Source organism: Pygocentrus nattereri, chromosome 3 (genome assembly GCF_015220715.1).
Source record: "Pygocentrus nattereri isolate fPygNat1 chromosome 3, fPygNat1.pri, whole genome shotgun sequence".
Classification (NCBI taxonomy): Eukaryota; Metazoa; Chordata; class Actinopteri; order Characiformes; family Serrasalmidae; genus Pygocentrus; species Pygocentrus nattereri.
This window is the reverse complement of record NC_051213.1, coordinates 706,683-718,420: the sequence shown is the minus strand read 5'-3', so window position 1 is coordinate 718,420 and position 11,738 is coordinate 706,683. Positions and strand designations below refer to the sequence as shown.

Sequence of the window (11,738 nt, the reverse complement as noted above, 5' to 3'; positions counted from 1 at the left end):
TGTGGTTCTCCAAATGGATGTCACTGATGTCATCACTCTGTTATATGAAAACACACAATTGGCTAGATGTTACATACCTGAAGAAGCAAATCAAAAGGGGAACATTTCAGATAAATCTTTCAGATCCACGGAGGAACTAAAGCGTAATGATTTATGGGCCAAAGGAAAAATAGAGGAAGAAAGAAAGAAAGAAAGAAAGAAAGAAAGAAAGAAAGAAAGAAAGAAAGAAAGAAAGAAAGAAAGAAAGAAAGAAAGAAAGAAAGAAAGAAAGAAAGAAAGAAAGAAAGAAAGAAGAGACAGAAATACACACCATAGAAGATAACACCGCCATAATGAACCAAGGAAGCAATGAGAAACACATACTGCCACTCCTCTCGAGTCTACAGAGAGAGAGAGAGAGAGAGAGAGAGAGAGAGAGAGAGACATAGAGAGAGAGAGAGAGAGAGAGAGAAGGAGGAGTATGTGTGTGTTACAGGAAGTTAGTGATAAATGAGAGAAACAGAGGGACAGTTAGTATGGTTACCATGAGAGAGAGAGAGAGGTAACAGAATGAGGGACAGACTCTGAAAGAGAGATGAAACAGACAGCTGCAGAGCATCATGGGAAAAGCCAAACACTGCAGGGAGCACACTGTTTATCAGAACACGGTCCTGGAGGTAATATGAACTCTGACATGTCGTATGTGTCTGTATGTGCATTTCATCACTGTTGAGACAAAACACCACATCTCCAAAACAGGAGCTTTGCCAGAGAAAGAAAAAACCATTCATCACTTTTAAGGAAAACTGCTCAGTGGCCAGCAGATTGGAAGAGTTAGTTGGTGTCCTAATACCAAAGAAGCAAGACAAGAAAGAGTGTGTAAACCATAATGCAGTAGCAGTTCCACTATTGAGGCGGACGCACAGATTCTGCACTATTTGATTTGAATTGGCCACGGCCACGCTGTACAGATATGCAAGGCCTGTTGTCCAGCTCTACCTTCACAATAAGAGCCCTTTTAGAATAAATAGTGAATAAACGCTGATGAAGAACTCAGCGTACACATTTATGAACACATTGACTCATATCAGTAAAATCAAGAAAAATCAAGATTTACATTTACAGCATTTAGCAGACGCTCTGATCCAGTGTGACTTAAAAGAAGCACTTTGTCTGTCTACAGAAAGTCTCTCTGCTAGTTACCAGTAGCTTACAGAGAAAGACAGTCCTGAGCTCAGATACTGCTAGAAACACAGTCACTGTTGATACAGAGAGAAAAGAGTTAAACACCGAACTCTGTGCCATTCAATGCAACGCAGAGATCATTAATCAAAGATTAACAACGACTTGAACCTTACACGGACACTGGCAGATATGTAAGAGGAATTCAGGAAAGGCACAGAAGGAAGCAATGTCATTGCTGATGTACACTGGATAATTGAAAAAGCCAAATTGAGTTTCATTGACTAAGCCTTTGACTGTGTCAACCATAAAACAAATGAACTGATTCCAAACGGGCAGATTCCACATTGGCGAAGGAGCAAGACAAGGCTGCCCACTGTCACCACACCTGTTTAACATGTATACAGAACATAGAATGAGAGAAGCAGGACTGGAGTTGGATGAGGATTGAAGATTAACTGTAAAAACTGGACAGTAAAAAAGCAAGAATACTTTGGTGTTGGACTTTTAAGAGCACATTCTTTGGCAAAGAAAACAAACAAGTAGATTCCTGAGCAAATCAAGCCTGAATGACAGCCAAACAAGCCAAAGCTCTTATTTTGGATAGATTATAAGAAGAACCAATTTGCTGGAAAAGAGCATTAGGCTTGGTAGAGTTAAAGGAAGAAGAGGAAGAAGATAAACATCGACAAGACGGACTGATACCCTCCTGATGAACCTGCCATTAAGACAGCCTGAAGACCCAAACAGAAGACATAAAATTCTGCAGAAACACTGTCCATATGGTAGCCAGGAGTCAGAACTGATGACAGCTCTTAATAATAATAATAATAAATATAATAATTTATCTACCATCAATAATTTTCATCATGAAATATGCAGAAAGTAAAGATAAGTTGGAGTTTTCAAATTTTGCAAGCCATCAATTAAAATGTAGATACAAGGTTTTGTCTGAACAATGACAATAAGTGTATGTCCATGTGTATGATTCTTTTGGTCTTGGGTGTGTATGTTCGTGTATGTACCTTATGTTTAGTCATGGCACCCACAATCAATGGGCACACCATCCCTGACAGAGTTCCCACTCCATTAGAGATACCCATCAGGATGCTGGCATACCGAGGAGCAATATCTAAATGATTCACGTTAAACCCTGCAGAGAAAGAGGCACATTCATTAGTCTTAACTCAAGAGTTGGAACATAACCAGCATACGTCTAAAGCTGATGGTCAGGCTTTGCATGATCCAAACCTGCAGCCCACAAACGGTACATTACTGGGATGCACATGCAAATGTTTGCCAAAAAAGTGACCAGCAGATAAATAATTCAAAATAAAATCCGTGATGAATTTCTCTCGTTAAAGCTGAACACTCAAATCTAAAAACAAAAACCCCACAGAAATGTATTTCTCCACCAGCCAGGCTGTGTTGCTTTCACACAGTTACCACTAGAATCAGGTTCAAACTACAGACACTTCACATTTTTTAGTCTCAAAAACTAAAAATACTCAAAAAATAGGAATTGTTCTCTCATCCAAGTTACCACAAGTTGAGATTTAACTTCTTGCTGTTTAACTGCTGTTGCATAAAAAGTATTCTTTTCAACTGTTGTTTTGTGGTTTTTCACAATAAAGCAATTTTAGCTCAGCCACTAGTGGACACAGTGCCCCTTTACTCCATTCTAACACATAACAGAGCCATATCAATGTAGGATGCAAGAGACAAGTAGTTCCTACATTACAGGCTTCCAAGGCTTCCAGATATCTAACTCAAACCCTCACTATCATCTACACTTCAAACCCTCACCATCATCCAAAACTCAAACCCTCCCTATCATCCAAATCTCAAACCCTCCCTATCATCCAAATCTCAAACCCTCACTATCATCTAAATCTCAAACCCTCACCATCATCCAAATCTCAAACCCTCCCTATCATCCAAAACTCAAACCCTCCCTATCATCCACACTTCAAACCCTCACTATCATCTAAATCTCAAACCCTCACTATCATCCAAAACTCAAACCCTCCCTATCATCCAAATCTCAAACCCTCCCTATCATCCACACTTCAAACCCTCACTATCATCTAAATCTCAAACCCTCACTATCATCCAAAACTCAAACCCTCCCTATCATCCACACTTCAAACCCTCACTATCATCTAAATCTCAAACCCTCACTATCATCCAAAACTCAAACCCTCCCTATCATCCAAATCTCAAACCCTCCCTATCATCCACACTTCAAACCCTCACTATCATCTAAATCTCAAACCCTCACTATCATCTAAATCTCAAACCCTCACTATCATCTAAATCTCAAACCCTCACTATCATCTAAATCTCAAACCCTCACTATCATCTAAATCTCAAACCCTCACTATCATCTAAATCTCAAACCCTCACTATCATCCAAAACTCAAACCCGCACTATCATCCAAAACTCAAACCCTCACTATCATCCAAAACTCAAACCCTCACTTTGATCTAAAACTCAAACCCTCACTATCATCGAAACCTCAAAACTTCACTATCATCAAAATCTCAAACCCTCCCTATCATCCAAAACTGAAACATTCCCTATCATCCAAAACTGAAACATTCACTATCATCCCAACCTCAAACCCTCCCTATCATCAAACCTCAAATGTTCACTATCATCCAAACCTCAAACGTTCATTATCATCCAATCCTCAAATATTCACTATCATCCAAACCTCAAACGTTCACTATCATCCAAACCTCAAACGTTCACTATCATCCAAACCTCAAACGTTCACTATCATCCAAAACTCAAATGTTCACTATCAACCAAACCTCAAACATTCATTATCATCCAAACTTCAAACGTTCACTATCATCCAAACCTCAAATCTTCACAAAATCAAACTTCAGTTTAGCTGATAGACTCATCTTCACAAAAAAGGGATGCACCATTTTCTATGAAGATGAAGTCTGCTTCTAATTAGCCAGCTTCTTGTTTCAGGTTTCTCTTTCCACATTAAGTAGTGCAGTTTTTTTTATTTGGACAAAAAGCTGGTGAATAAGAAATCAGTCCAAATAAGAAAATGCTGCACCATTTAGGGTGAAATGAGAAAATTCAGTGAATAGGAAACCAACTTCAGCCTCGTCCATTTTTATCAGTAGGTTTTGTCATTATATTCCTGAGCAGTTGAGCAGGACTGAGTTTGGAGAATTATAAAAGGTAATTCACTCCAGAATTATTACATAGCAGACAGTAAAATTTACAAACATGGCAGATTGCACTGAATTAAAACCAATGAGCTCTTTAGTAATCACTCAACACATCCCCATATAATACTATCCATCCATGCATCCATCCATCCATCCATCCATCCATCCATCCATCCATCCATCATTTTCCATTTCTCCAGGATTCGGGTCGCAGGGGCAGCATCCTAAGCAATGAGGCCCAGACATCCCTTTCTCCAGCCACTTCCACTAGCTCACCGGGCAGGGGATTCCGAGCCGCACCCAGGCCAGCTGGGCGACATAGTCACGCCAGCATGTCCTGGGTCTTCCCTGGGGTCTCCTCCCGGGTGGACTTGCCTGTGACACCTCCCAAGGGAGGCGTCCAGGAGGCATCCTAACCAGATGCCCGAACCACCTGAGCTGACTCCTCTCAACGTGGAGAAGCAGCGGCTCTACTCCGAGTCCCTCCTGGGTGACCAAACTTCTCACCCTATCTCTAAGGGAGAGTCCAGACACCCTGTGGAGGAAACTCATTTCGGCCGCTTGTATTTGTGATCTCGTTCTTTCGGTCATTACCCAAAGCTCATGACCATAGGTGAGGGTGGGAACGTAGATCGACCGGTAAATCGAGAGCTTTGCCTTGTGGCTCAGCTCTTTCTTTACCACAACAGACCGGTAAAGAGCCCGCATCACTGCTGACCCAACACCAATCCGCCTGTCAATCTCCCGCTCCCTTTTACCATCACTTGTGAACAAGACACAGAGATACTTAAACTCCTCCACTTGAGGCAAGAGCTCATCCCCGACCCAGAGAGGGCTCTCCACCCTTTTCCGCCTGAGAACCATGGCCTCAGATTTGGAGGTACTGATTCACATCCTTCACACTCGGCTGCAAACCAATCCAGCAAAAAGCTGAAGTTCACGGCCTGATGTCTCCAATAGGACCACATCATCTGCAAACAGTAGTGATGTGACCTTGAGGTCACCAAACCGGACACCATTCATCCCCTGACTGCACCTAGAAATTCTATCCATAAAAATTATGAATAGAATCAGTGACAAAGGGCAGCCCTGACGGAGTCCAACTCTCACTGGGAACGAGTCTGACTTACTGCTGGCCATGCAAACCAAACTCCTGCTTTGTTTGTACAGGGCCTGAATGGCTCGTAGCAAAGAGCCATGTACCCTGTACTCCTGAAGCACCTGTTTTAGGACCTATATTATTCACAACATATATGCTACCATTAGGCACCATTATGAGTAAACACGGCATAAATTTCCACTGCTATGCCGATGACACCCAGTTATATATATCAAGCAAACTGGATGATAAAATTAAACTTGGCAAGATTGAGGACTGTGTAAAAGACATAAAAGACAGGATGTCAAGAAATTTTCTGCTACTTAACTCAGATAAAACAGAGGTCCTGCATCTTGGTTCAAAATTAGCCAGAAACAGACACAGACTGTCTAACTCAACACTAAAACTTAACAATCTCTCAGTTTCATCAAGCCTATCTGTTAAAAATATCGGTGTTGTGATAGACGCTGATCTGTCCTTCGACACACATATAACTAATATCACTAGAACAGCTTTCCTGCATCTCCGCAATAACTAAATAAAGAAATGCATTATCTCTACAGGATGCAGAAATAGTTCATGCATTCATTACTTCAAGGCTAGATTATTGTAATGCCCTGCTGTCTGGATGTCCCAGCAAAAGCCTTAACAAGCTTCAGCTGGTCCAGAACGCTGCAGCCAGAGTCTCACAAGAACCAGAAAGTTCAACCATATTAGTCCAGTTTTATCAGCCCTGCACTGGTTACCAGTTAAATTTCGCATTGATTATAAAATCCTATTACTGACCTATAAAGCTCTAAACGGACTCGCCCCTCAGTACCTGAGTGACCTTCTCTCCCACTATGAACCATCACTTAGATCACAAGGTGCTGCTCACTACTGGTACTTAGAATTAATAAAGTTACATCAGGGGGGAGAGCTTTCTCATACAAAGCCCCCCAGCTCTGGAATAATCTTCCTGCTAATGTTCGGGAATCAGACACAGCCCTAAACATTAAGTCTAGGCTAAAAACTTATTTGTACAGTCAAGCATTTGGTGACTAGTCTTCCCTGTCAGGTCTGGACCTGCTGGAGTCTGTGCTGCTCTGTTTTACTGTAATCTGTGGTCAGTCACTCTTTACAGAACTGACTCTGTGTTTTTCTTTCCTTTCTCTGCCGAGCTGATCAGCTGCCCATCCTGTGCGTCTGATGCTGTTGACCGGTTTGACCACCACTGAGCTTCTTGCTGTACAGTGCTGTGCAGTCCTCACCCTCAGATCTTTCTATTCCCACTTTACTCTAAAATTTCATACTAATAATGTTTGCTATCCGGCGTCGACCGTAGGAGGATGGGTTCCCCTTCTGAGTCTTGGTTCCTCTCAAGGTTTCTTCCTCTTTTAGGGAGTTTTTCCTTGCCACCGTTGCCGCTGGCAACGCTCATGGGGGCTCGGACCTGGATTTTCTTTTCTTCTCTTTTCTCTTCTCTCTGTAATACTGATGGTTTTGTAAAGCTGCTTTGTGATAACACCTGTTGTAAAAAGCGCTATTTAAATAAATTTTGCTTGCTTGCTCCCACAGAATACCCTGGGGAACACAGGTGAATGCCTTCTCCAAATCCACAAAGCACATGTGGACTGTTTTCCCATGAATCCTCCAGAATCCTGGAGAGGGTGAAGAGTTGGTCCAGTGTTCCACGACCAGGGCAGAACCCGCACTGCTCCTCCTGAATCCGAGGTTCGACTATAAGCCAGACTCTCTTCTCCAGTACCCCTGTATAGACCTTACCAGGGAGGCTGAGGAGTGTGATTCCCCTGTAGTTGGAACACACCCTCCGGTCCCCCTTTTTAAAAAGAGGCACCACCACCCCAGTCTGCCAATCCAGTGGCACCGCCCCCGATGTCCACGCAATGTTGAAAAGGCGTGTCAGCCAAGACAGCCCCACAACATCCAGAGCCTTGAGGAACTCTGGACGGATCTCATCCACCCTTGCAGCCTTGCCACCAAGGAGCTTTTTAACTACCTTAGCGACTTTGGCTTAGACAAGCCTATTCACATGTCCCCAGACTCTAACTCCTCACTGGAGAACGTGTCGGTGGGATTGAAAAGGTCCTCAAAGTATTCCTTCCACCGCCCAATGATGTCTTCATTCGAAGTCAGCAGCACACCATCTCCACTATATACAGTGCTAGTGGCACACTGCTTTCCCCTTCTGAGTCGCCTGACGGTTTGCCAGAATCTTTGCGGAGCAGACTTAGTCACTTTCCAAAACCTCACCAAACTCCTCCCACACCCGGGTTTTTGCCTTGGCGACGACTGAAGCTGCAGATCACTTGGCATGTCGATACCTGCCAGCTGTCTCCGGTGTCCCACAGACCAACCATGCCCGGTAGGACTCCTTCTTCAGCTTGACAGTGTCTCTCATCTGGGGTGTCCACCACCGGGTCGAGGATTACAGCCCCGACAGGGACCAACTACCTACACACATTTTCTAAGCCGCTTCTCCGTCAGGGTCGCGGGGGGGTGCTGGAGCCGATCCCAGCGGTCATCAGGCAGAAGGCAGGATACACCCTGGACAGGTCGCCAGTCCATCGCAGGGCAAACAGACAGACACAGACAGTCACTCACACCCAGGGGCAATGTAACCAATTGGCCTGACTACATGTCTTTGGACTGTGGGAGGAAACCGGAGAACCCGGAGGAAACCCACGCAGACACGGGGAGAACATCCAAACTCCACACAGAGAGGACCCTGGTCAACCGGCCAGGGAATCGAACCCAGGCCCTCCTTGCTCTGAGGTGACAGCGCTACCCACCATGTCACCGCACCGCCTTTTAACAAATAATATTTATATAATAAAGTAAGTAGACATGCAAATCTGAGTCAGAGCATCCAAAACCACATCAAAATGACATCAACAATGCCCTGCACATTCACAAACCTGACCAATCAGTGTTGAGTTTACATGGTTGGCCAAATTCTACAAAATTACAGACCTACATTTTTGACCAATGTAAGGCTCTCAGTCCTCACCTCAACCCTGCTGCTGAAAGAGTACAGCTTAATAATCAATCAGATTATCTCTCTAATCAAAGATCTGCATAAGATGTCTGGTGACTGTCCAACCTTTAAATGGATGCATATGTCTGAAATCACTAAGTCAGGACCACAGGGATCTGACAGTTCCAAGGCAGTGATGGCAGTAATGCTGTGAAGTCTGATCAGGGTAGTTTAACTGGCCAGCTGAAATTAGGTCAGTGGGCATCAACAGACATCTAAATGTATGACCATCCAAATATAGCTCAACCTAATAGCACAAACTTTATTAATGATGCTGTAGTCAGACACTTTATGAGGCATCTAAATCCATATTCTTTAATAGTGTAGATGTCCGCAAAGTGTAGACTGATTCATATTCCTTTTTTCTTATCTTAAAAGCCCACACCATTTTCTCAATTCCAAATCTTCACTCTGCATCTCCTCTCAAAAAAACCTAAACCCTCATCTTAACCCCAAACCCAGTCTTCAACCAGCATAGCTTAGCAAATAATCATTAGTCTGTATATTGCAGGACAAAAAGCCTACCATTTCTAAACAATGTACTATGAATTATGAGTCTCACTCCAACCCCCTCTAAAGATTGTAAAAGCTCCTGTCTATTTTGTACCTGCTGCCTATATTTGTTGCTCCTCAATCATCCAATGCCTGATGTTCTTTTGTGTTCACCCTGCATGATTGATTTTCTGTTGACTAACTGATTATTTGCTGTTGGTTCTCCATAGCCTTCCTGTAACTTAGGGACTCAGCATATAAGGGCAATATGAAAACACACATACAAATATGGCCTTACCTGAGATAGCAAAGCCACTGAATCCCACAGCCAGTACGAGGAAAGAGATGGCCACGCCCTTAGTATGAGAAAAGCCAACCACCAGCAGGAACGTAGCCTCCAGCCCAAATCCTACAAGTACAGAGACCATAACATCTTCAACAGCAGTATACAAACGATGCTCCATGTTCTCAGCAAGTTCTGAACGCATGCTTTTGTGCATAAGATATGCACAACACACATATGCAAATACATGCATGCCCTGAAAAAAACATGCAGAAGCTCTCACCACCACAGTTCATGAGCTTGCGGACATTGGTGGTGCTCATGATGTTGTTAGAGCGCAGATAGTCAGCCAGCTGACCTCCAATAGGCACCACGATGGTCATCACCAGGTGGGGGAGAGCTGAGAGGATACCCACCTGCAGAGAGAGTTTCTCTATTCATTTGCTCCTTGGATACGTCCATTTTGTAATTGTGAAGTTGTAATAACAAAGCATCAAAAAAAATGTAGGGAAAAAAGTAAGCAAAAATATCTGTTGCTGATGACTAACAAAAAAGTTGCATTTGTTAAAACCAACCACTGAGACCATCCTTTTTACAGCACAATAAAAGGTAACAGTCATTAACGGATGTGCAACTTTAAGGTTTGAAATGTATTTAGGATAATTCTAATCATACCAAAAGATGTAAGTCTCTAAAAACTCTTAATTTATCTATTTCATTAAAATTGTCAGGCTTTAGCCTGTGGCCTTCACCAGATTCATACGTTTTTAGAGAGTACCTTGACTCAAGCTGTTTATTTTTTGTTTTTATGTTTTTTTTTGTAGTAATTGTGAAAGCAGATGAATGCAGCATGTGTGTGTGTGTGTGTGTGTGTGTGTGTGTCATGTTGTTGATCTCCTTAGAGCTAGTAAGCTGAGTGCTCGCCAGTCTTTGTGACCTTGCTAATCTCAAAGCCGAACACTTCCTCAAAGTACGCTGGCTGGCTGATGAGCAGCAGATAGAAGGTCCAGCTCCGGCAGAAGTTTGCCACAATGATGGCATACACGGGCATGGAGGTGAAGAACTTCCTCCAGGGAGTGTTGAATTTCTACACAGAGAAAAAAACTTGATCATGATGATTATCATCATAATGCAACCAAGAGAGGACACAATAATCACCCCCCCCCTCAAAAGTTTCACCAGCAAACTCACCTTTATTTGTCAAGCTTAAAAGTTTCTGGCAGCTCTGCTGAGGTCATTTTGATCAACAGCTGCCTGAGAACCAACTAGCAAATTACCACCAAGACCCAACCCCAACCAAATCCCCAACTCTACCCCCTAAGCTCCCAACCATCAACCCCAAACCATAACCTCATGCCCAACCTTCAACCCCAAACCATAACCCCATGCCCAACCATCAACCCCAAACCATAACCCTGTACCCACCTTCAACCTTAAACCATAATCCCATGCCCAACCTTCAACCCCAAACCATAATCCCATGCCCAACCATCAACCCCAAACCATAACCCTGTACCCACCTTCAACCTTAAACCATAATCCCATGCCCAACCTTCAACCCCAAACCATAACCTCATGCCCAACCTTCAACCCCAAACCATAACCCCATGCCCAACCATCAACCCCAAACCATAACCCTGTACCCACCTTCAACCTTAAACCATAATCCCATGCCCAACCTTCAACCACAAACCATAATCCCATGCCCAACCTTCAACCCCAAGCCCAACATTCAACCCCAAACCATAACCCCATGCCCAACATTCAACCCCAAACCATAACCCCATGCCCAACATTCAACCCCAAACCATAACCCCATGTCCAACCATCAACCCCAAACCATAACCCCATGCCCAACATTCAACCCCAAACCACAACCCCATGCCCAACATTCAACCCCAAACCATAACAACCCCATGCCCAACATTCAACCCCAAACCACAACCCCATGCCCAACATTCAACCCCAAACCATAACCCCATGCCCAACCTTCAACCTCAAACCATAATCCCATGCCCAACCTTCAACCCCAAACCATAACCCCATGCCCAACATTGAACCCCAAACCATAACCCCATGCCCAACCACCTTCAACCCCAAATTATAACCCCGTGCCCAACCTTCAACCTCAAACCATAACCCTATACCCAACCTTCAACCCCAAACCATAACCCAATGCCCAACATTCAACCCCAAACCATAACCCCATGCCCAACCTTCAACCCCAAACCATAACCCCATGCCCAACCCTCAACCCCAAACCATAACCCCATGCCCAACCCTCAACCTCAAACCATGAACCTATACCCACCTTCAACCCCAGCCATAACCCCATGAATCACATAATGCCCATGAAGCACAAATAACAACCCCATGCCCAACCATGAAACACAAACCATAACCCTATGCCCAACCACCTTCAACCCCAAACCATAACCCCGTGCCCAACCTTAAACCTCAAACCATAACCC

General features: G+C 43.7%; 1 protein-coding gene across 2 annotated transcripts in view; it reads right to left on the bottom strand.

Moving 5' to 3' along the window:
• Nucleotides 1-11,738, bottom strand: part of slc17a7b (solute carrier family 17 member 7b) — a 45,464-nt gene that overhangs the window by 2,865 nt on the left and 30,861 nt on the right. Inside the window, exons 8-12 of one of the 2 annotated variants that reach the window (XM_017684576.2) lie at nucleotides 10,205-10,354; nucleotides 9,551-9,683; nucleotides 9,283-9,393; nucleotides 2,187-2,314; nucleotides 311-380 (exon numbers count right to left, since the gene is read on the bottom strand). In XM_017684576.2, coding sequence (XP_017540065.1) covers nucleotides 311-380; nucleotides 2,187-2,314; nucleotides 9,283-9,393; nucleotides 9,551-9,683; nucleotides 10,205-10,354 — 592 coding nt within the window. The remainder of the gene's footprint in view (nucleotides 1-310; nucleotides 381-2,186; nucleotides 2,315-9,282; nucleotides 9,394-9,550; nucleotides 9,684-10,204; nucleotides 10,355-11,738) is intronic. The other variant, XM_037536713.1, reaches the window with a different exon arrangement.